Genomic DNA, 25,653 nt, shown 5'->3' on the forward strand with positions numbered 1-25,653 from the left:
TATAACCATAGACCATTATATATAAGGATTGAGAAGGAGAGGTAGCAGCTTTGTAAGTGTTGGTCACATGAATTGGTGCTCTGGTGACTGGTTACCCCCAGTTTGAGAGTATATGAATGTCAATGCACTAACATGTATTGAATGGTCATGAAAGGTGTCCCCTGCATCTACCAAGGCTCACCATTCACTCCAGCTGCTCTCACATGTGACATTCCTTTTTAGTAGAGCATAGGAGGTGGCGAGGGGATATACATACTACTACTACTACTACTACTACTACTACTTAGCATTTCTATAGTGCTACAAGGGTTACGCAGTGCTGTACAAGTTAAAACATGGGGAAGGACAGTCCCTGCTCAAGAGAGCTTACATATGGCATGTAGCTGTTTAGCCTGGAGAGAGGCCTACCAACATGGCAGCTGCTGCCTGGTATTGGCTTCCCGTTTAACAGAGAGAGAGAGCAAAGCACAAAAAAACCAGAAACAAAACCAAAAAGCACCAAGGGCCTTCAAAAAAAGGGAATAAAATCCTTAATTTTATATGTTGATGAAACAATGCTTGAATGGGTCCATTCAAGCATTGTATCATCAACATATAAAATTAAAGACTTTATTCCCTTTTTTTGAAGGCCCTTGGTGCTTTTTGGTTTTGTTTCTGGTATTGGCTTCCCAACATTTTTGGCTGCCTTCTGTTAACTGTCTTGACATACAACTGCTCTGTAGTAAAGTTTGATGCAACATTACCAAACTGTACATTGTGTGGTATGTCTGGAATCCTGGACTGATATATCTGCAGTATGGCAGGTATTGGGTGGGGTTGTGACAACTCTGTTTGGGTATGCAGCTGGATACACATGACAGGGGGAAGATAGAGGAATTTGGTGACCTTCCAGACTGTCTTTAACACATTTGTTGTATGAGTTAAAAATTCAAGGAGAACCAGCTGTTAACTACTCGTGGGCAACCAATTATAAGGAGGGTCTCACTGGAGGGTAACAGCCAGGCAACCTGGCTATAAAGAATCAAGAACAGTCACCGACTCAGAGACACTCCTCTATATATCCCAGGCATAGGAGACTGCCTATTTCATCTTCACCTCGGGTCATGATATCCCAAAGGTCACTAACCAACATGGGAATGACTACAAAATACATGTGCTCCTGTTAGATTGGCTACATAGTAGTGCTCTATATGACTATACGAATATGTACATAAGTACATAAGTACATAAGTAATGCCACACTGGGAAAAGACCAAGGGTCCATCGAGCCCAGCATCCTGTCCACGACAGCGGCCAATCAAGGCCAAGGGCACCTGGCAAGCTTCCCAAACGTACAAACATTCCACACATGTTATTCCTGGAATCTTGGATCTTTCCAAGTCCGTTTAGTAGCGGTTTATGGACTTGTCCTTTAGGAAACCGTCCAACCCCTTTTTAAACTCTGCTAAGCTAACCGCCTTCACCACTTTCTCCGGCAACGAATTCCAGAGTTTAATTACACGTTGGGTGAAGAAAAATTTTCTCCGATTTGTTTTAAATTTACTACACTGTAGTTTCATCGCATGCCCCCTAGTCCTAGTATTTTTGGAAAGCGTGAACAGAAGCTTCACATCCACCTGTTCCACTCCACTCATTATTTTATATACCTCTATCATGTCTCCCCTCAGCCGTCTCTTCTCCAAGCTGTATAGCCCTAGCCTCCTTAGTCTTTCTTCATAGGGAAGTCGTCCCATCCCCGCTATCATTTTAGTCGCCCTTCGCTGCACCTTTTCCAATTCTACTATATCTTTCTTGAGATGCGGCGACCAGAATTGAACACAATACTCAAGGTGCGGTCGCACCATGGAGCGATACAACGGCATTATAACATCCTCACACCTGTTTTCCATACCTTTCCTAATAATACCCAACATTCTATTCGCTTTCTTAGCCGCAGCAGCACACTGAGCAGAAGGTTTCAGTGTGTTATCGACGACGACACCCAGATCCCTTTCTTGGTCCGTAACTCCTAATGTGGAACCTTGCATGACGTAGCTATAATTCGGGTTCTTTTTTCCCACATGCATCACCTTGCACTTGCTCACATTAAACATCATCTGCCATGTAGCCGCCCAGTCTCCCAGTCTCGTAAGGTCCTCTTGTAATTTTTCACAATCCTGTCGTGATTTAACGACTTTGAATAACTTTGTGTCATCAGCAAATTTAATTACCTCGCTAGTTACTCCCATCTCTAAATCATTTATAAATATATTAAAAAGCAGCGGTCCTAGCACAGACCCCTGAGGAACCCCACTAACTACCCTTCTCCATTGTGAATACTGCCCATTTAACCCCACTCTCTGTTTCCTATCCTTCAACCAGTTTTTAATCCACAATAGGACATTTCCTCCTATCCCATGACCCTCCAATTTCCTCTGTAGCCTTTCATGAGGTACCTTGTCAAACGCCTTTTGAAAATCCAGATACACAATATCAACCGACTCCCCTTTGTCCACATGTTTGTTCACTCCTTCAAAGAATTGAAGTAAATTGGTCAGGCAAGATTTCCCCACACAAAAGCCATGCTGACTTGGTCTCAGTAATCCATGTCCTTGGATGTGCTCTGTAATTTTGTTTTTAATAATAGCCTCTACCATTTTCCCAGGCACCGACGTCAGACTCACCGGTCTATAATTTCCCGGATCTCCCCTGGAGCCTTTTTTAAAAATGGGCGTTACATTGGCCACCCTCCAATCTTCCGGTACCACGCTCGATTTTAAGGATAAGTTGCATATCACTAGCAGTAGCTCCGCAAGCTCGTTTTTCAGTTCTATCAGTACTCTAGGATGAATACCATCCGGTCCAGGAGATTTGCTACTCTTCAGTTTGCCGAACTGCCCCATTACGTCCTCCAGGTTTACCGTGAAGTCAGTAAGTTTCTCCAACTCGTCCGCTTGAAATACCATTTCCGACACCGGTAACCCACCCAAATCTTCCTCGGTGAAGACCGAAGCAAAGAATTCATTTAGTCTCTCCGCTATGTCTTTGTCTTCCTTGATCGCCCCTTTTACCCCTCGGTCATCCAGCGGCCCAACCGATTCTTTTGCCGGCTTCCTGCTTTTAATATACCGAAAAAAATTTTTACTATGTTTTTTTGCCTCTAATGCTATCTTTTTTTCATACTCCCTCTTGGCCTTCTTAATCTGCGCCTTGCATTTGCTTTGACACTCCTTATGCTGTTTCTTGTTATTTTCAGACGGTTCCTTCTTCCATTTTCTGGGTAAGCATCAATGAATTTTAGTGGTAAATTGGTAGATGCATATTGAGTGTGTGGGCCAGAAGATGACACAATGAACACCAGCAGACAAAAGTAGAGGCTAAACAAGGACTAATCCAACACTGAAGATATTATCCAACAGTCTTTTATGGATGCAGAAAAAGAAGGATCCGACACAGTCCGTGTTTCGGCGTGTACAAACGCCTAAATCAGGGGTCAAATAATAAACTCTATAAATAAAAAGATGAATAAAACATCTAAAATACAATATGCATAAAGACACCTAAACAAATAATTAATAAACAAATACCAATATATAATAATGATTAAAAATAAAGAATTAAAAATATATATACCTTGGCATAATATACTTTTACGAAATACATCAAAGATAAATTAAAAATATAATAAAATGCAGATGTTGTAAATTAAAACAACAAGTATAAATCATACATATAGTGGGTGCTGACGAATACACTGAAAGCAGAGGATAAGTTTGAGAATGCTTATGCAAAGACAAATCAAAATTATGAAAACTAGAAAAACTGTAAATGTAATATATGGCTAAATGCCTATAAAAATGACTATGGGGATAGAGTGTAACGGTACTTGTAAAAATGTCTGGCTTTAAAGAAAAGGCTACATTATCAGGAATGCTGTCAAATGCCATTTCATGGAGATGGAATCGTACAGTTGTGAACGAGGTCAAACTAATCAGAGCGCAATTGCTGTGGGGATACAAACAGTACAGAATCCAGCTTATAGAAACTGTGCTAGTTTAAAAAGAGAGCACAAAGAACGGCTTATACAAATTGCATTGCTATTAAAGAACTGAATATATAAAGAAATGCAGTGCAATTATAAAAGCATATGTTTGTGGTTAAAAACCGTAGTCCAGAAAAAGCGCGCCAAAAGGTCTAATTAAGAATGCTGACATCAATGATAAAGAAAAAACTTGCTCAATTTAAAAGTAAGACACAGTGAGAGATAAATATCAAGGTGAACATTATAACTTAAAAAAGTTACTTACCAAGTAAACCGACACTGGCAAATACTGCAGGGTCTACTCATGTAAAAAAGGAAGTGACAAAAGTATCATCTCTTTAAAGGGCGTGCATTGCACATGTATGAGCAACTATGACTACTACATCATCTGACTTCCTGTGAGACCCGTATTGAGAGGAGATATGTGCGTGAACCAATTACTGTTACTTTAAAGGTGTATGGGTGAGGATGGTAGTATGTGTTAGTTTGTACAATCTTGGAAATATATAAAGGACAACACTTATAACAATGTCATGGAGAGTGTTATGAGTGCGAATCTGTAGCTCTGTAATTGCGGAAAAGAAATGCCATAATGTATAAACGAGACCGTAGTTGTTGCTGAACTATATATATATATATATAACTGATTTATGCAAACTAGATTGTCATATAATAATATGAAATGTCTTATGAAGAGTGAAAATAAATGGAACTATAAGGCAAGACTGAACCATTACAAAAGATATGTACAGAAAGAAATTTTTGCGTGTATGAAAATGAGTGCACCATTCAATATAAATCATGAAGTGTACTTGAAAAGCTATAGTATTAGAGCACCCAAATATCATCATTGAAGTACATACTGGAAACATTGCATTAGTAATCAAACATGGAGGGGCATTTTCGAAAGGAACATCCAAATTGCGATTTGGACGTCCTTGCAAAACGGCAAAATCTAGGGGCCAGGAAACCCATATTTTCGAACCAAGATGGATGTCCATCGTTTTGAAAATACTGTCAGGGATGTCCAAATCTTTAAATTTCACCGTCCCTAGATTTGGATGTCCCTAGACATGGACGTTTCTGATTTTTGGCGATTTTCGAAACCAAAGACGTCCATGTCAGAAACGACCAAATGAAAGCCATTTGGTTATGAGAGGAGCCAGCATTTGTAGTGAAACTGGTCCCCCTGACATGCCAGGACACCAACCGGGCACCCTAGGGGCACTGCAGTGGACTTCATAAATTGCTCCCAGGTACATAGCTCCCTTACCTTGTGTGTTGAGCCCCCTAAAACTCCCCCAAAACCCACTACCCACAACTGTACACCACTACCATAGCCCTTACGGGCGAAGGGGGGCACCTAGATGTGGGTTTGTGGTGGGCTTTGGTGGGCTCGCTGTTTCCTCCACAAACGTAACAGGTGGGGGGGGGATGGGGCTGGGTCCGCTTGTCTGCACCCACTAAAACTGCTCCAGGGACCTGCATACTGCTCTCACGGATATCTGAGGCTGGCATAGAGGCTGGTCGGACATATTTTGAAAGATGTTTTTTTGAAGGTGGGAGGGGGTTAGTGACCATTGGGGGAGTAACAGGAGGTCATCCCTGATTCTCTCCGGTGGTCATCTGGTCATTTTGGGCACCTTTTGTGCCTTAGTCGTAAGAAAAACAGGTCCGGGTGAAAACGTCCAAGTGTTCGCCAGGGGCATCCTTGTTTTTTTCGATTATGGGTCAATGACGTCCAAGTGTTAGGCACACATAAGTCCCACCTTCGCTATGCGTCCGACACACCCCCTTGAACTTGGGTCGTCCTTGTGACGGAGTGCAGTTGGGGACGTCCTAAATCCTCTTTCTTGGGTTGACGCCGCCGCAAAATGGCAGCGCCCAGCCCCTTCCAGTGCATCCATGGTCTGTAGCCCCACCCAGCGCATCCCAGGATGCACTGGGAGGGGCTGGGCATCAACCCAAGGAAAAGGAGGGAGGCAGGCTACCTCCCTCCTCCAACAAAACTAGGGGGGCCGTGAGAGGGTTCTTTTTCATGCTGGACCACCAGGGATTCGACCGACAACACTGGGGGGGGGGGGGGAGCTGGGGTGGGCTGGTCCTCCAGGGCCCATTTTCCGGATCTCCAGCCCTCCCTGAACCTGGGGGGGGGGGGTCGTCGGGGGGGGGGACCGGAGGTCTGCCGGACCTCCAGCCCCCTGTTGGCAGGTTTGCTTTGGGGGGGGGGGGGGAACGGGGGCCTGCCAGCATGCAACTGCATGCTGGGCAGGGCTCACCATTCCTCCCCAATGATCTGCAAACCCTAACGCCAGCTCGGAGCTGGAGTAGGGTTTGCCGCGGCTAGCAACCCAAATTTTGACTCGTTGACCGCTGATCATTGGCGATGAATGCGCTAAGCCCTGTTTAGCATGCATTAGCATGCTACTTGCACAAAGAGCCCTCGAGCGCGTTTCACGCGCTCGAGGGCTCTGATCATGGGGTGGTAGCAAACGCCAGCGCTAGTATGGCGCTAGCAGCCTCTAACGCCAGCACTAGTATGGCGCTAGCAGCCTCTAGTGCCGGCGTTTGCTTTTGATCATCTGCCTGTCAGGGTGGTGGTGTGCTCATAAGCAGAGCCTGTACTGCCAGTATAAAAAGAGTTTCACAAAGAAAGGAGGGAAACTTCCAAACTGTTCAAGCAACTGCCCTCAGAGAAAAACTGAGGGGACAGAAAAGTCTGTAAATAAAATACTAAATAGGCCCTTTCAGAGGCCCAACACACAAGGAGCCCTGCTCTGATGCTGTTCACTTTTTCCCACACCAGGAACAGCCTTTAGCAAACGCAGGAAGTATAAGAAAATCTTAACTCACCACAGACAGTGAGGCCTACGGGAGACTGCTGCTATCAATGCACCCACATAGGCAAACATGGCTTTCCAGCTCAGGTGATTCTTTCTGCCTCTGTGCAGAAAGGGACTGCCCTACTACTACTACTACTTACTACTACTTATCATTCTATAGCGCTACTAGACATACGCAGCGCTGTACACTTGAACATGAAGAGACAGTCCCTGCTCGACACAGCTTACAATCTAATTAGGACAGACAAACGGGACAAACAAGAGATAAGGGAATATTAAAGTGAGGATGATAAAATAAGGGTTCTGAACAAGTGAATAAGGGTTAAGAGTTAAAAGCAGCATAAAAAAGGTGGGCTTTTAGCTTAGATTTGAAGACGGCCAGAGATGAAGCTTGACGTACCGGCTCAGGAAGTCTATTCCAGGCATATGGTGCAGCAAGATAAAAGGAACGGAGTCTGAAGTTAGCGGTGGAGGAGAAGGGTGCAGATAAAAGAGATTTACCCAGTGAACAGAGTTCCTGGGGAGGAATGTAGGGAGAGATGAGAGTGGAGAGGTACTGAGGAGCTGCAGAGTGAATGCACTTATAGGTCAATAAGAGGAGTCTGAACTTTATGCGGAAACAGATAGGAAGCCAGTGAAGTGACTTGAGGAGAGGGCTAATATGAGCATAACGACCCTGGCGGAATATTAGCCGTGCAGCAGAATTTTGAACAGCTTGAAGAGGAGAGAGATGGCTAAGTGGGAAACCTGTGAGAAGCAAGTTGCAATAGTCTAAGCGAGAGGTGATAAGAGCGTGGATGAAGGTTCTGGTAGTGTGCTCAGAAAGGAAAGGGCGAATTTTTCTGATATTATAGAGAAAGAAACGACAGGTTTTAGCAGTTTGTTGAATATGTGCAGAGAAGGAGAGGGAGGAGTCGAAGATGACCCCAAGGTTATGAGCTGATGAGACAGGAAGGATGAGAGTGTTATCCACAGAAATAGAGAATGGGGGAGGAGGAGAGGTTGGTTTAGGGGGAAAGACAAGAAACTCAGTCTTGGTCATGTTTAGTTTCAGATGGCGCTGAGACATCCAGGCAGCAATGTCAGACAGGCAGGCTGATACTTTGGCCTGGGTTTCGGCTGAGATTTCTGGTGTGGAGAGGTAGATCTGGGAGTCATCAGCGTAAGGATGATACTGAAAACCATGGGATGAGATCAGAGTACCAAGGGAAGAAGTATAGATGGAAAAGAGAAGAGGTCCCAGGACAGATCCCTGAGGTACAGCAACTGACAGTGGGATAGAAGTAGAAGAGGATCCACTAAAGTATACACTAAAGGTACGCTGGGAGAGATAAGAAGAAAACCAGGAAAGAACAGAAAGCCCTGAAATCCAAGTGAGGACAGCGTATCAAGGAGCAGGCTGTGATCAACAGTGTCAAAAGCAGCAGATAGATCGAGAAGAATGAAAAGACTCTCTCCAAATAGAGGAAGACAGGAGCAATGGATCCTACTGCAGAGCTGGAGAGTAAACATCCTCTCTTTGGGGCAGGGTCCATCAGAAAAGACTGAGACAGGGAACGAGCCAGAAAACTCCAAGGGCTGAACTAAAAAGGAACTGTCAGTTTCCCTACCAGACTTCTGCAACAGATTGGCAAATGGAGCAGCAGAATGAACTCGGGGGGAAGGTCAGAAGTCCCCCTGCCCCAGAGAAGCCCCCAGAGCGGCTGGCGTGCATCCTGAAAAAAGCAATGCACACCGCAGAAGGACCATCTAGAATCCATCTACTCGAGATTGGCATAAAAAATCCCCCAGCACGAAGCTATTGAGGGGGAACCAGAGAGAGGTCCCAATGACCCCACCTCCAACATGGCACCCAGCTGTCCCTCCTGGAACACTGGATCTAGCGCAGAGGGTAGCAAAGCCACTACTGTACTCGAACAAACCTTCTAAAGGGGCGGGCTACAGACAAATGCTGAGGGGCCAAAGCCATATCAACCAGTGGATGAGGAGAAAAAGGAGGATGAAATCAGGGCACAAAACAATTCCCCCGAATCAGGAGTTGTCGGTACAAAGCCTGAAGGGGTATCTCCATAGCAGAGGCAAAGTAACCAATGCAGCCAACATCCGGAAAGCGGGAGCCCCATCCGTTTGCGCCAAAAGAAAATTGTGCATGCACTCAACACCTCGGAGCTGGAACAGAGCAGGAATCCCGCTCGGGAGAAAAAATTCCCTGGTGCCTGCCTATGCCTCTGTGCACCCGGCAACATCCCTCCCCACTGCCACCAATGCTTTGCTCACAACACGAGCCTCCTCACGGGCAGGACCACAGGAACAGCTGAAACAGAATTGAAAGAAAAGGCAGACGGAAGCGGCGTCCCTGCGTGCAGGAGGTAAATACTTTTAAGCAGCCAGCTCTTACAAAGGGGTGGGCCAGAGATGGGTGGAGTGGGAGGGGGGTCCTGAAATGACAGAAGGGGGCAGGGGGGGTGTTTGCGGCGTCGACGGAGCTCCTTAATTCTCACCTCCAACGTGCTTTCTTGCCTGGGACCATGGCTCCCTCGGAGTTGTGGTCTGGTAGGGTAACATCATAATGCGGCCAGTGACGTCAGTCTGATCTACGGAGCCGTTCTGACCACCTCCAAGGTAGCCATGGTCCCAGACAGGTCAGAACATTGGAGGTGAGAATTATTATATAGGATGTGATTAATGTGTGGAGTAGAAAGAAGAGTGAGAGTGAATGTGTAGTGTATGAATAGGGAGTATGAATGAGTATATATAGAAGAGCAGTAACTCAGCCATAAGGGCAGCAATATATATGGAAGACTTTTAGGTAAAGGTTATATGGAATATGTAAATTTAAATAAAACAGAATATTTAATGGTCTTTATAAGTGGTGCACTGTGTGTATAGGTGACCATTAGACGGTAGGGGAGCTCATACGAGTAAGAGGTTCCCGAAAGTAAAAAGATATCGTCTATATATCTTTTGCAAAAAATGATGTTCTGTGAGAATGGATGCTTCTTCAAATAAATATTTTCAAAATTTGAAACATTTAGATTTGCTACATTGAGAGCCATGGCTGCTCCCATAGCTGTGCCGTAAATTTGGAGACAAAACTGTCCTGGGAAACAAAAATAATTTTTTGTTAAGGCTATGGTTGCCAGTGTAATTATAAACCAATTCAGAATGCGTAAATTGGAAGCTCTAGTCTAATTTTTAAATTATCTGTATGGCTTCTAATTGGGGGATATTTATGTAAAGAGAGTTTATGTGTAATCTGACCAGTATAACGTCAGTAAGATCACCCTCAAAGTCTTCAAGTAATTTAATCACATGACCTGAATCTCTAACAAAAGATTCTATGGATGGTATCATTGGGTGGAGGAAAAAATTCACATAAACAGATAATGGCTCTAAAACTGACCCATTCCCTGATACGTTAGGTCTTCCAGGAGGATGAGTTAAGGATTTATGGATTTTAGGCAGAGTATATAATGTAGGTATAGTCGGATGTTTGACAGTCAGGAATGCTTTTTGTTAGTCAAAAAGCCTCTGGATGATGCCAAAGTGATGACTTCCTCTATGTCCTGTTGAATAGTAGGTGTGGGATCTGTATCAAGTGCAGTATAGTGGAATCTGTCATCTAATTGTCTCCTAATCTCTGTCACATATTTTGCTCTATTTTGGATTTCTATTCCCCCACCTTTATCTGCAGGTTTGATGACAATTGCATGGTTTGCTGATAGGGCATGAATGGCTTCATTTTCTTCCTTAGGTTATAAAATCTTTGTTTTTTTCTTTTTCTCTAAGTGAGCAACATCCTGTTGGACACATTCCATGAAGGCATTTATTTTCACTCTTCATAAGACAGTTCATATTATTATATGATGATCTAATCTGCATAAATCATAGTAGATGACGGCAGAAAAAGTAGATGACGGCAAAAAAAGACCTGCACGGTCCATCCAGTCTGCCCAACAAGATAACTCATATTTGCTGCTTTTTGTGTATACCCTACTTTGATTTGTACCTATGCTCTTCAGGGCACAGACCGTATAAGTCTGCCCCGCACTATCCCCGCCTCCCAACCACCAGCCCCACCTCCCAACCACCGGCTCTGGCACAGGCACAGACCGTATAAGTCTGCCCAGCACTATCCTCACCTCCCCAGCCCTGCCTCCCAACCCCGGCTCTGGCACAGACCGTACAAGTCTGTCCAGCACTATCCCCGCCTCCCAACCACCAGTCCCGCTTCCCACCACCGGCTCTGGCACAGACCGTATAAGTCTGCCCAGCACTATCCCCGCCTCCCAACCACCAGCCCCTCCTCACCTCCCAACCACCAGCCCTGCCTCCCAACCACCGGCTCTGGCACAGACCGTACAAGTCTGTCCAGCACTATCCCCGCCTCCCAACCACCAGCCCCGCCTCCCAATCTTGACTAAGCTCCTGAGGATCCATTCCTTCGGCACAGGATTCCTTGATGCTTATCTCACGCATGTTTGAATTCCGTAACCGTTTTCATTTCCACCACCTCCCGCGGGAGGGCATTCCAAGCATCCACTACTCTCTCCGTGAAAAAATACATCCTGACATTTTTCTTGAGTCTGCCCCCCCTTCAATTTCATTTCATGTCCTCTCGTTCTACCATCTTCCCATCTCCGGAAAAGGTTCGTTTGTGGATTAATACCTTTCAAATATTTGAACGTCTGTATCATATCACCCCTGTTTCTCCTTTCCTCCAGAGTATACATGTTTAGTTCAGCAAGTCTCTCCTCATACGTCTTGTAACGCAAATCCCATACCATTTTCGTAGCTTTTCTTTGCATCGCTTCAATTCTTTTTACATCCTTAACAAGATACGGCCTCCAAAACTGAACACAATACTCCAGGTGGGGCCTCACCAACGACTTATACAGGGGCATCAACACCCCCTTTCTTCTGCTGGTCACACCTCTCTCTATACAGCCTAACAACCTTCTAGCTACGGGCACTGCCTTGTCACACTGTTTCGTCCCATTCAAATCCTCAGCTACTATCACCCCAAGATCCCTCTCTCCGCCCATACCTATCAGACTCTCCCTGCCCAACACATATGTCTTCCGTGGATTTCTATTCCCTAAGTGCATCACTTTGCATTTCTTCGCATTGAATTTTAATTGCCAAACCAATTATGTATATAGCTCAGCAACAACTATGGTCCCGTTTACACATTATGGCATTTCTTTTCCGCAATTGCAGAGCTACAGATTCACACTCATAACACTCTCCATGACATTGTTATAAGTGTTGTCCTTTATATATTTCCAAGATTGTACAAACTAACACATACTACCATCCTCACCCAAACACCTTTAAAGCAACAGTAATTGGTTCACGCACATATCTCCTCTCAATACGGGTCTCATAGGAAGTCAGATGATGTAGTATTCATCAGTTGCTCATACATATGCAATGCACGTCCTTTACATAGACGATTCTTTTGTCACTTCCTCTTTTACATGAGTAGACCCTACAGTATTTGCCAGTGTGGGTTTACTTGGTAAGTACCTTTTTAAGTTATAATGTTCTCCTTGATATTTATCTCTCACTGTGTCTTACTTTTAAATTGAGCAAGTTTTCTTCGTCATTGATGTCAGCATTCATAATTAGACCTTTTGGCGCGCATTTTCTGGACTACGGTTTTTAACCACAAACATATGCTTTTATAATCACACTGCATTTCTTTATGTATTCAGTTCTTTAGTAGCAACGCAGTTTGTATAAGCTGTTCTTTGTGCTCTCTTTTTAAACTAGCACAGTTTCTAAAAGCCGGATTCTGTACTGTTTGTATCCCCACAGCGATTGCACTCCAATTAGTTTGACCTCATTCACAACTCTACAATTCCATATATACGCAGAGTTGACTACCAGCGCTTTTGACCAGGTAAGAAAAATTGTGGAATCGCTCTCACTAGTTATTTTTATGACCTCTATTCCCAAGCAGTCTTTTTTCCAATGCCTTTTTAAATGCAGCACTTATCGTTCTGGCTTACTGTTGCATTTTTAATAAATACGTTGACCTTATACAGACGGTTGAGCCACAACTTGAAATATCACATAGTTTTTACATCTGACATTCGTTCTCACTAGAACTGTGTAAAACAAGCGTTTTGAAACATCTCCATGAAATGGCATTGACAGTATTCCTGATAATGTAGCCTTTTCTTTAAAGCCAGACATTTTCACAAGTACCTTTACAGTCTATCCCCATAGTCATTTTTATAGGCATTTAGCCATATATTACATTTATAGTTTTTCTAGTTTTCATAATTTTGAGTTTTCTTTGCATAAGCATTCTCAAACTTATCTTCTGCTTTCACTGTATTTGCTAGCACCTACTATATATGTATGATTTATACTTTTTTTATATCAGCATTTTATTATATTTTTAATTTATCTTTGATGTATTTCGTTAAAGTATATTATGCCAAGGTATATATCAGAGAATGTTTTTTTATTTTTAATTCTTTATTTTTAATCTTTATTTTTAAACATTATTATTTGTTGGTATTTATTATTTATTTGTTTACATGTCTTTATGCATATTGCATTTTAGATGTTTTATTCATCTTTTTATTTATAGAGTTTATTATTTAACCCCTGATGTAGGCATTTGTACATGCCGAAACACAGACGGTGTCAGGTCCCTTCTTTATCTGCATCCATAAAAGACTGTTAAATAATATCTCCAGTGTTAGATTCGTCCTTGTTCAGCCTCTACTTTTGTATGCTGTGTTTTCCTGTCGTAGAGATATCCCCTGCTTCATTTTTTGACAATGAACACCAGACCATGCCCCCTCCCCCCAAAAAACCCAAGCAAACAAACAACTATCTATTTACAAAAAGCCATGGTGTCTGATACACAAACGTGGGGATATGTCTCCAAACTCGTGGCTGTGGACAGGAAGTGGAGCTATGTGTCCCAAGTTGCCAAACAGTATCTATGATGGCATGTAGCTCTGCCTTCACCCCCTCAACTTGGGTAATCATGAGGCTCAAGGCATGAAGAATGTCCCTGAAATCTTGCTACATGTCATATCTGCATACCCCTAATGGAGGCACTGTGATCCTATACCATTCCTACTATGTACAGGCCTTGTGTTTTGTGTTAGTCTCATTGCTGACCTTATCATAAGGGCCTAGATTTATCCTGTGCAATTTAGATGTAGCTATATATTTGTAGGTTCATAATAGAAGGGTTAGCTCTGGGGTCACGGCTCATGTATGCCACAGTGATGATGCTGTCATGCATCATAGCATATTACCCAACATTGTATTTTTTGGTGTGAGGGGAGGAGACTGAGTATATTCTGACTGCCAGCCTTGGTACCTTAGGTGGTGATGGATGATGGGTGACAGACTGGCCTTTCTCAATGTGTGTTACAACTATGTTCCTTATGCTCCTCCAGATAGTCTCCCAGTACCTATATAGTGGACTGGTATGTTGCAGAGTCTGTGCAACCCTGCCATTGTCCTTTGGAGGGTATGATATGATGCTCTGTGGCAGAGCCTTTACATGGCACCCCTTAGATAATTGGTACCTGGAAGGTGTGGGTGTGGGCAATGGGGGAGATATGTTGAGACTTACTTTGCCAGGGCCACTGAGATTTTTCCTCAGATCTGTTATGCTGCAGCATGTGCTGACCTTCAGCCACCTGACTAGTATAATCTGGCCTCATTGGCCATTACAAGGACTGCCAGAAAGTCGCTCTCTGCCTGGCAGGAGTTGTACACCCTCTTGGCAACCATGTTGCTTATGAATGTGGAGGGCCATTAGAGGTCACAGGTGTGGAAGACTGGAAACACTTCATTGCGACTCCACCTGGCTTCTGTGTGAGACCACAGGACAGTGCAGAAAAGCACACATATGTAGTGGCTAGCTGCCATGTACATGTGCATTCTATATAAACATCTTTGGCAAAATGGGACCAAAAAAGTCAGCAACCAGAGTCTGCCAACTATAAAAACGCAGATCATGTCCAGGCCTAGGATACCCATATATCTCCAATTTCCCACAACTTGTATGTCTTTTCCCCCACTATGAAACACTGGCATTTTTAGACATGTAAGTATTCCTATTTTGTAAGACGCCTACATGTTATCTTCCACTCAAGTGTGTGTGCGTGTTTTTTTTTAATGTATATTCCAGGAGGTATAGATCTGTCTATTTTACATCAGACCTACACATGCAGACTTGCTCTTCTAAAATGATGGCCTCAAACTAGACATCCACATTTATTTTCTTGCATACACTATCCCCTGAATTCTATACATGGTGCCTAGATTCGCACAGAAATAAATGTGTAACTTAATTGGCAGAAGAAGATAAATTAGCGTTTTTAATGGCACTTAACAAACAATAACATGTGCTAACTGGCAATAATTACAATTTATGTGCTGAATTCGGTAAGCGTATTCTATAGAGAACTGCACCTAAATTGCAAAGCGCAAAGTTCAAAATAAACGCAAGTAGCTGAAAAGGGGCATCTTTATGGGCATTCCATGGACATTCCAACAGTTATGCGCACAATTACAGAATACGCCTCGCTGTGTCTAAATCTACGAGCATGAATTTATACCAGGTTTTTATTGGCGTAAATGAACGCGCATAGCTTTAGGCGCTGCAATATTGATAAGGCGTATTCTATGTACCACACCTTAATTTTATAGAATATGCTTATTTCCGCGTGGATTTTTTAGGTGCCATATATAGAATCTAGCCCTGTCTAAACTACAGCTCTATTCAAAGCACAAAGGTATCACAAATGCTTATTTTCCAAAACTGACAGAGAAAATCAGACTTTCCAAAAAAAAAAAAAAAAAAGAATGAGCAGGAAAACCTCTCTACAGTTCTGGGGTAAAAGAAGAAACTGCAGCTGTAGCAGCTACAGCAGCAAAATATGTCATATCCTGCCACCAAGCAAAAAATGTGACCTGACCAGAGAAAATGCAGACCCAGATCAGGAGCTGAGAATTGTTCTAGTTATTGGCCTCTCTGTTTATCTTAGTGTTGTTACTTTTAACTTTGTAAATTATCTCCTACAGTCTTTTTTTCTCTCTGTCTACCAGTAATTGTATTACTTTGGCAACACATGTAAAATTATCATGCCATTAAAATTATCTAAATTTGGATAAGACGCATGTCTCATTATGGACAATTCTTTAAATAAAGCTTTCACTTTTAATGGCTTAATCTTGTGAAATACTATCACACTGAGTTCACACTCACCAAATGAAACGTCACCAAAATTTAGAGCTGGTGTACTGAAATGGAATGTTGGTCCAATGACACAGCCCCTAGAAGAAAGAAAGATAAGGAAGATGAAAGGAACATTTGAATTAGTATTTAATAGTCTCAACTTTCAATTGCTGTTGCTGCTAACCTTGCACCTGATTGTTCTACAACAGCGTGCATTCAAAGAACAAAATGGCAATGGACCGTTTATACTATCTTGCAAAGATATGTGAGAGGGTGCAGGCATTTTACAAAATTTAGCAGGGAACCTAACAAAATGCATGATAATGGTGTAAAGTGAAGATACATACCTGTAAGCAGGTATTCTCCGAGGGCAGCAGGCTGATTGTTCTCACGAATGGGTCGTCGTCCACGTCGGCCCAGGAAACCGGCAAAATAAAAATCTCTCTAGAACGCTCTGGCGCACGGGCTGAGCGCACCGCGCATGCGCAAACGGCTTTCCGCCCGCGGCACGAGCGTAACATCGTCACTTTAATGAAAAGCAACCTGAGAACAAGAACTACAAAGAGGAGGTGGGTGGGTTTGTAAGAACAATCAGCCTGCTGTCCTCGGAGAATACCTGCTACAGGTATATATCTTCACTTTCTCCGAGGACAAGCAGGCTGCTTGTTCTCACGATTGGTGTATCCCTAGCACCCAGGCTCACTCAAAACAATGAACATTGGTCAATTGGGCCTCGCAACGGTGAGGACATAACAGAGATTGACCTGAAAAGAAACAGAACTAAGTGAGAGTACAGCCTGGAACAGAACAGAAATGGGCCTAGGAGGGTGGAGTTGGATTCTAAACTCTGAACAAATTCTGCAGCACCGACTGCCCGACTGTCGCGTCGGGTATCCTGCTGAAAGCAGTAGTGAGATGTGAATGTGTGGACTGATGACCACGTTGCAGCCTTGCAAATCTCCTCAATGGAGGCTGACTAAGTGAGCCAATGACGCAGCCATGGCTCTAACATTGTAAGTCGTGACATGGCCCTCCACAGTCAGCCCAGCTTGGGCATAAGTAAAGGATATGCAATATGCTAGCCAACTAGAGATTGTGCGTTTTCCGATGGCGACTCCCCTCCTGTTGGGATCAAAAGAAACAAATAACTGGGCGGACTGTCTATAGGGCTTTTTCCGCTCCACGTAAAAGGCCAATGATCTCTTACAGTCCAAGGTGTGCAACTTGTCCTCACCAGGGCGGGTATGTGGACAGGGAAAAAATGTTGGCAAGACAACTGACTGGTTCAGATGGAACTCCGAAAGCACCTTCGGCAAGAACTCAGGGTGAGTGCGGAGGACTACTCTGTTATGATGAAACTTGATATAAGGTGCATGCACTACCAGGGCTTGGAGCTCACTGACTCTACGAGCTGTAATAACAGCCACCAAGAAAATGACCTTCCAGGTCAAGTACTTCAGATGACAGGAATTCAGTGGCTCAAAAGGAGCTTTCATCAGCTAGGTGAGAATGACGTTGAGATACCATGACACTGGTGGAGGTTTGACAGGGGGCTTTGACATAAGCAAACCTCTCATGAAGCGAACAACTAAAGTCTGTCCAGAGATAGGCTTACCCTCTACACGTTGATGATAAACGCTAATTGCACTAAGATGAACTCTTACGGAGTTGGTTTTAAGACCAGACTCTGATAAGTGTAGAAGGTATTCAAGCAGGGTGCATGTAGGACAAGAAAAAGGATCTAGGGCCTTGCTATCACACCAGACGGCAAACCACCTCCATTTGAAAGAATAATACATTTTCGTAGAATCTTTTCTGGAAGCAAGCAAGACACGGGAGACACTCTCTGAAAGACCAAAAGAGGCCACTTCAAAGCTCTCAACGTCCAGGCCGTGAGAGCCAGAGACTGGAGGTTGGGATGTAGAAGCGACTCCTGGTTCTGGGTGATTAGGGTCAGAAAACTGTCCAATCTCCACGCTTCTTCGGAGGACAACTCAAGAAGAAGAGGGAACCAGATCTGACGAAGCCAGAAGGGAGCAATCAGGATCATTGTTCCGCGGTCTTTCCTACTAGAGGTATGGGAGGATACGCATACAGAAGGCCTATCCCCCAATGCAGGAGAAAGGCATCTGATGCTAGTCTGTCGTGGGCCTGGAGTCTAGAACAGAATTGAGGGACTTTGTGATTGATCTGAGTGGCAAAATGATCCACAGAGGGGTGCCCCACGCTCGGAAGATCTTGAGGACAACGCCCATCTTTAGCAACCACTCGTGAGGTTGCATGATCCTGCTCAACCTGTCGGCCAGACTGTTGTTTACACCTGCCAATAATGTGGCTTGGAGAAACATGCCGTGTTGGCGTGCCCAAAGCCACATCCAGACGGCTTCCTGACACAGAAGGCGAGATCCAGTGCCCCCCTGCTTGTTGGTGTAATACATAGCAACCTGATTGTCTGTCTGAAGCAGAATGATTTGGTTGGACAGCCGATCTATGATAGCCTTGAGAGCATTCCAGATCGCTCGTAATTCTAGGAGGTTGATCTGAAGACACTTTTCCTGAAAGGACCAAGCTCCTTGAGTGTGGAGTCCATCTACATGAGCTCCCCACCCTAGGAAGGATGCATCCGTCGTCAGCACTTTTTGTGGCTGAGGAATTTGGAATGGATGTCCCAAGGTCAAATACAGTAACATAGTAACATAGTAGATGATGGCAGAAAAAGCCCTGCACAGTCCATCCAGTCTGCTCAACAAGATAATTCATATGTGCTACTTTTTGTGTATACATTACCTTGATTTGTATCTGTCATTTTCAGGGCACAGACCATAGAAGTCTGCCCAGCACTAGCCCCGCCTCCCAATCACCAGCCCCGCCTCCCACCACTGGCTCCACCACCTAATCTCGGCTAAGCTTCTGAGGATACCTTCCTTCTGAACAGAATTCCTTTATGTTTATCCCATGCATGTTTGAATTCCGTTACCGTTTTCATCTCCACCACCTCCCGCGGGAGGGCATTCCAAGTATCCACCACTCTCTCCATGAAAAAATACTTCCTGACATTTTTCTTGAGTCTGCCCCCCTTCAATCTCATTTCATGTCCTCTAGTTCTACCGCCTTCCCATCTCCGGAAAAGGTTCGTTTGCGGATTTAATACCTTTCAAATATTTGAACATCTGTATCATATCACCCGTTTCTCCTTTTCTCCAGGGTATACATGTTCAGGTCAGCAAGTCTCTCCTCATACGTCTTGTAACGCAAATCCCATACCATTCTCGTACCTTTTCATTGCACCACTTCAATTCTTTTTACATCTTTAGCAAGATACGGCCTCCAAAACTGAACACAATACTCCAGGTGGGGCCTCACTAAAGGACTTATACAGGGGCATCAACACCTCCTTTCTTCTGCTGGTCAAACCTCTCTCTATACATCCTAGCAACCTTCTAGCTACAGCCACCGCCTTGTCACACTGTTTCATCACCTTTAGATCCTCAGATACTAACATCCCAAGATCCCTCGTACATATCAGACTCTCACCACCTAACACATACGTCTCCCGTGGATTTCTACTCCCTAAGTGCATCACTTTGCATTGAATTTTAATTGCCAAACATTAGACCATTCTTCTAGCTTCTGCAGATCCTTTTTCATGTTTTCCACTCCCTCCGGGGTGTCCACTCTGTTACAAATCTTGGTGTCATCCGCAAAAGGCAAACTTTATCTTCCAACCCTTCGGCAATGTCACTCACAAATATATTGAACAGAATCGGCCCCAGCACCGATCCCTGAGGCACTCCACTACTCACCTTTCCCTCATCTGAGCGAATTCCATTAGCCACCACCCTCTGGCGTCTGTCCGTCAACCAGTTCCTAATCCAGTTCACCACTTCGGGTCCTATCTTTAGCCTGTCCATCTTATTTAAGAGCCTCCTGTGGGGAACAGTGTCAAAAGCTTTGCTGAAATCTAAGTAGATTACGTCTATAGAATGTCCATGATTCAATTCTCTGGTCACCCAATCAAAGAATTCAATGAGATTCGTTTGGCACGATTTCCCTTTGGTAAAACCATGTTGTCTCGGATCTTGCAACTTATTGGCTTCCAGGAAATTCACTATCCTTTCCTTCAGCATCGCTTCCATTACTTTTCCAATAACCGAAGTGAGGCTTACCGGCCTGTAGTTTCCAGCATCTTCCCTATCACCACTTTTGTGAAGAGGGACCACATCCGCCGTTCTCCAATCCCTCGGAACCTCTCCCGTCTGCAAGGATATATTAAACAAATCTTTAAGAGGACCCGCCAGAACCTCTCTGAGCTCCCTCCATATCCTAGGGTGGATCCCATCCGGTCCTGTGGCTTTGTCCACCTTTATATTTTCAAGTTGTTCATACACACTGTCTTCCGTGAACGGTGCTATATCCACTCCATTCTCAAATGTACTTTTGCCAGTCCATCGTGGTCCTTCTCCAGGATTTTCTTTGTGAAAACAGAACAAAAGTATCTATTTAGCAAATTGGATCAAATGGTCCAACACTGAAGGGAACTGCAAAAGTGGTGATGGATCACATCCTCTAGATCCCCCTGTAGCCTGACACCACTGGGAAGCTAGGGTCCATTGAGCTGATCTCATATGTAGATGTGCCATGGGAGTAACATGAACTGTGGAGGCCATGTGTCCTATGAGTCTCAACATCTGCCGAGCTGTAATCTGTTGAGATGCACGAGCCATGGACACGAGGGCCAGGAGATTGTCTGCCCTTGTCCGGGGAAGATAAGCTCGAGACGTCTGTGTGTCCAACAGAGCTCCAATGAACTCTAATTTTTGAACTGGAACAAGATGGGACTTGGGATAGTTGATCACGAACCCCAGTAGCTCTAGCAGTTGAATAGTCATCCGCATGGAGAGCGCCTGCCTCCGAGGTGCTCTTCACCAGCCAATCAACGAGATAAGGGAACACATGCACTCTCAGTCTGCGTAGTGATGTTACAAAAAAAGCCAGGCACTTTGTAAAAACCTTGGGCGCAGACTTAAGTCCAAAGGGCAGTATACAGTACTGAAAATGCTGAAGTCGAAGATACTTCCTATGAGCTGGGAGTATTGAGATGTGGTAAAAGCATCCTTTAAGTCCAGAGAGCATAGCCAATCGTTTTCCTGAATCATGGGAAGAAGGGTGCCGAGGCAAACCATCCTGAACTTTTCTCGGACTAGGAATTTGTTCAGGGCCCTTAGGTCTAGGATGTGACGCATCCCCCCTGTTTTCTTTTGCACAAGGAAGTACCTCTAATAGAATCCCAGCCCTTCTTCCCCTGGTGGAACGGGTTCAACCGCATTGGCCTTTAGAAGGGCGGAGAGTTCCTCTGCAAGTACCTGCCTGTGCTGGGAGCTGTAAGAATGAGCTCCTGGTGGGCAATTTGGAAGTTTGGATTCCAGATTGAGGCTGTATCCTAACCAGACTATTTGATGAACCCACCGGTCGGAGGTTATGCGAGGCCACCTTTGGTGAAAAAATATTAACCTCCCTCCAACTGGTAAGTCGTCTGGAACGGACACTTGCACTGTGGCTATGCTGTACTGGAGTCAGTCAAAAGCCCATCCCTTGCTGTTGCTGGGGAGCCGCATGGGCCTTAGGTGCACGCTGTTGACGAGAACGAGCACGCTGGGACTGAGCCTGGGTAGGCTGCCGCGAAGCAGGAGTGTACCTACGCCTATCATAGGAATAGGGAGCACTCCTCCTCCCTCCAAAAAACCTCCTAGATGAGGATGTGGTAGCAGAAGACGGCCGGTGGGAGAGAGAATCCATAGCATCATGGTACTTTTTGATCTGATTGACCACATCCTCTACTTTTTTGCCAAAAAGTTATCCCCCCGGCAAGGAACATCCGCCATTCGCTGCTGGATCTTATGATCGAGGTCAGCAACACGCAGCCATGAGAGTCTGCGCATCACTATACCTTGAGCAGCTATTCTGGATGTTACATCAAAAGTGTCATAAGTACCCCTGGCCAGGAATTTTTGACACGCCTTCTGCTGCCTGACCACCTGGTGAAAAGGTTCGGCGAGCTCCGAAGTGCTTCAACCAAAGTGGACAGTTGCCTCACTGAGTTCCGCAAGTGGATGCTCGTGTAGAGCTGGTATGTCTGTATCTTGGCTGTGAGCATAGCGGCCTGACAAGTCCTCCTCTCAAAAGAATCCAAGGTCCTAGACTCTCTGCTTGGGGGCGCTGAGGCACAGTCTCTAGTATTCTTGGCTCTCTTGACAGCAGAATCCACCACCATAGAATCGTGAGGTAGCTGAGACTTCACCATCACCGGCTCTCCGTGGACTCTGTACTGGGGCTCAGCTTTTTTGGGGACCACTGGATTACAGAGAGGGAATGACCAGTTTCGCATAAGAACTTCCCTGAGTGTGTTATGCAAGGGAGCCGTTGCAACCTCTGTAGGTGGAGAAGGATAATCCAAGACCTCGAGCATCTCAGCCATAGGCGCAGTTTGGGGGGGGCGAGGGGGGCATTGCCTCCCAAACGCAGGGCCAGAGAGCCGGCACAACGTTGCTCCCTCCCTCCCGAGTCCTCGTGTGCCCGTCTCTCCTGTCCGTGTGGGCACTCACTGACCTGAAGCCTGCCTTCTCCGTCTCCCTCCTGCAGCACCGGCGATTCAGTCAGCCTTCTGGCAGCGTCAGGCGTCCCACCTACTGTACTGCAACTTCCTGTTTTCGCTCCGGAGGCTGGGAGGGGGCGGAGCTTGGACCAGTGGGCAGAGCAATGGATAACTTAAAGGCGGGACTGGAGGAGTTAGAGGGGTGATTTGGGAGGCTGGGAGGGGGCGGAGCTTTGACCAGTGGGCGGAGCAATGGATAACTTAAAGGCGGGACTGGAGGAGTTAGAGGGGTGATTGGGGGGGGGGTGTTGATGGGGTAGGTTCATGGAAGAATTCAGAATCAAGGCTGAAGAAGGTACTCTGAGGTAGGGGAACTGTTATAGGAAGTGGGTTTCTGGAGCCCGGAGGTAATTTTAAATAAGGACCAGCACTTTTAATTTGATTTAGGAGTTACCAAGCTGGGGAAATGGTGGAAGATAGCCAAGGGGAGGACTGGGAGATCCCATATCTCACTCATTAGGAATGTGTCCAAGGCTCAAGGAGAATTGTAGAAGTGGAGGAGGGGCAGGTGGACGGGCCAGGGGTAGGAGCAACAGGAAAAGAGGGTTGAATTAGGAATCAGGGTGTCTGTTCTGTGCCCTAGGATAATCCTTTCTCCCCTACAAGCTGGTTGGAAGGGGGGTGGGGGGCTGGAACACAATGCCCCTGCTCCTCTGGAGTCTGAAAAGAAGTGAAGGAAGGAACTGTGTACCAGGCTCCCCCAAGCCACCATCATAAGAGGCAAGTCTCAGTGCAGAAAAAGCCAATCTGTGGCGGAGCAGCCTAGTAGTTAGACCACCAGGTTGACAACCAAAAAAGCCTGGTTCAAAATCCCACTGCTGCTCCTTGTGGTCTTGGGTAAGTAACTTAACCTTCCTTTCTCTCAGGTGAAAATAAGTGCTGAGATAATTGGTGTGTGTGTGTACTACATGCTATTCTATAAAACTGACCTGGCATAAGCAAGTGCACAGGTGCCTTTATCAAACTGGTGCTCAGTGTGCCCAATTGTGGTGCCCAGTTACAGACTTGCCCTCTTAGATTATAAACCCTGCAGTGACAGGGAAATAGCTAGTGTACCTGACTATAGCTCACCTTGAATTATTACTGAAAAAAGCATGAGGTAATATCCAAATAATATCCCAAAAAAAAGCCAGCTCTTGCTCCCTTCCTTCCTTCCTCCATATTAGCATAATTTGCATATACATATATGCAAATGAATATGCTAATATGCCCGCTCCTTCCTTTGCCCCCCCAAATGAAACAGTCAAACTAAGCCTATGATCTGAGCCCTGGGCTCATCCACAACCTCCATAGGGAAGGAAATATCTTTAGACATTTCCCGAACAAAGGAGGAAAAAGAAAGACTCTCAGGCAGAGACATCCTTCTTTCAATGGGTGGAGTAGGATCAGAGGGGACCCCATAGGACTCTTCTTCAGAAAAGTATCTGGGATCTCCCTCTTCCTCCCACGAGCACTCATCATCGTATCGGACAAAAGCTCTCTAAGAGCAGCCCGAACCCGAGCCTGTCTCGACGTCGAGGAACGACGACCTCGAGGGGGATGTCGAGAAGTTGACCCCTGCCTGAACTGCGGTGAAGCTTCCTCCGCTGACATTGAAGGAGAGTTGACACGGGTGGCAACCGACGCCGATGCCGCAAGCGGCACCGAGGTCAGGGACCTCACCACAGGCGAAGGACCAGATACCGCCTCAACAGATGGTGCAGAAGGCGCAAGCACCGCTGACACCGAAGTAGACTGGCGCAGCAATCCTTCCAGAAGCTCTGGAAGAAGAGCCCTGATGCGCTTGTCGAGAGCCTCCATCTGAAAAGGCTGCAGGGCCGGTGCAGGAGCCAGTGGCAGAATCTGAGGGGGCTCGAGAGCCAGTACCAGGTTGCCAGAAGACCGACGCATCGGCACCTCCTGTATAGAGGGTGAGCAGTCCTCCCGGCGCCAACTCTTCTCGGGTGCCGAATCCCTGGGCTCCCCGGAGCTCTCGGTACCGTGTCTGGAAGGAGAACGATGACAGTGCTTCTTAGCCTTCGCTCGACGCCCATCATTGAGACTCCTCAGTACTGAAGAGGAGGACGTGGAATCCTCACGCCTCTTCAGGGCCGGGTCCGACGAAGGTCGGTCCCAGGGGGCCTGCATAGCAGTAGGCCTTGTGACAGGTGGAGACCCACTCGATGCCTCGTTGCTCCCAGCGTGATGTGGTTGTTTGGCAGCCATTACCTGTGCTCTCAAAGTCAATGCTTCCCTCAACGTCGACATCAATGCTGCCGACCTTGGTACCGATGCCGACGTTGAAGGACCAGACCATTCAGCAAAAAGTTTTTCCTGTTCATTCCCTCAGAGTTCCGCCTTCTGACGTCATTTCCTCTTTCCGCGAGGGCGGGACTCTGAGGGAACGGAACTCGAAGGGAAGGCTAGAGACGAGCACGGCTTTCAATAACGCGGCCGCTTTGACAGAGGTAATCAGGGTAGAGAGGGGAATTGCTGGGTATGGATGGCTGGAGGGGGGACAGGGGAGAGAAGAGAATCGCTGGCTGTGGGTGGCTGCAGGGGAGAGAGGAGAATCGTTGGGTATGGATGGATGGAGGGGGGTAGGGGAGAGGAGAGTTGCTGGATATGGATGGAGGAAGGCAGGGGAGAGGAGAGTTGCTGGATATGGGTGGATGGAGGGGAGGGCAGGGGAGAGGAGAGTTGCTGGACATGGGTGGATGGAGGGGAGGGCAGGGGAGTTGCTGGACATGGGTGGATAGAGGGGAGGGCAGGGGAGTTGCTGGACATGGGTGGACGGAGGGGAGGGCAGGGTAGATGAGGGTTGCTGGACATGGGTGGATGGAGGGGAGAGCAGGGGAGAGGAGGGTTGCTGGACATGGGTGGATGGAGAGGGAAGGGAGAGAGAAGAAATGCTGGTCGTGGATGGAGGGGAGGGAAG

The 25,653-nt window shown here is 45.8% G+C and overlaps 1 protein-coding gene across 1 annotated transcript in view; it reads right to left on the bottom strand.

The window, feature by feature from the left end:
* The window catches only part of LOC115458860 (hydrocephalus-inducing protein-like), a 174,920-nt gene that overhangs the window by 86,004 nt on the left and 63,263 nt on the right, over nucleotides 1–25,653 (bottom strand). Inside the window, exon 4 of the mRNA XM_030188698.1 lies at nucleotides 16,115–16,182. Within this exon, the coding sequence (XP_030044558.1) occupies nucleotides 16,115–16,182 (68 nt within the window). The remainder of the gene's footprint in view (nucleotides 1–16,114; nucleotides 16,183–25,653) is intronic.

This window comes from Microcaecilia unicolor, unplaced genomic scaffold (assembly GCF_901765095.1).
Source record: "Microcaecilia unicolor unplaced genomic scaffold, aMicUni1.1, whole genome shotgun sequence".
Taxonomy (NCBI): Eukaryota; Metazoa; Chordata; class Amphibia; order Gymnophiona; family Siphonopidae; genus Microcaecilia; species Microcaecilia unicolor.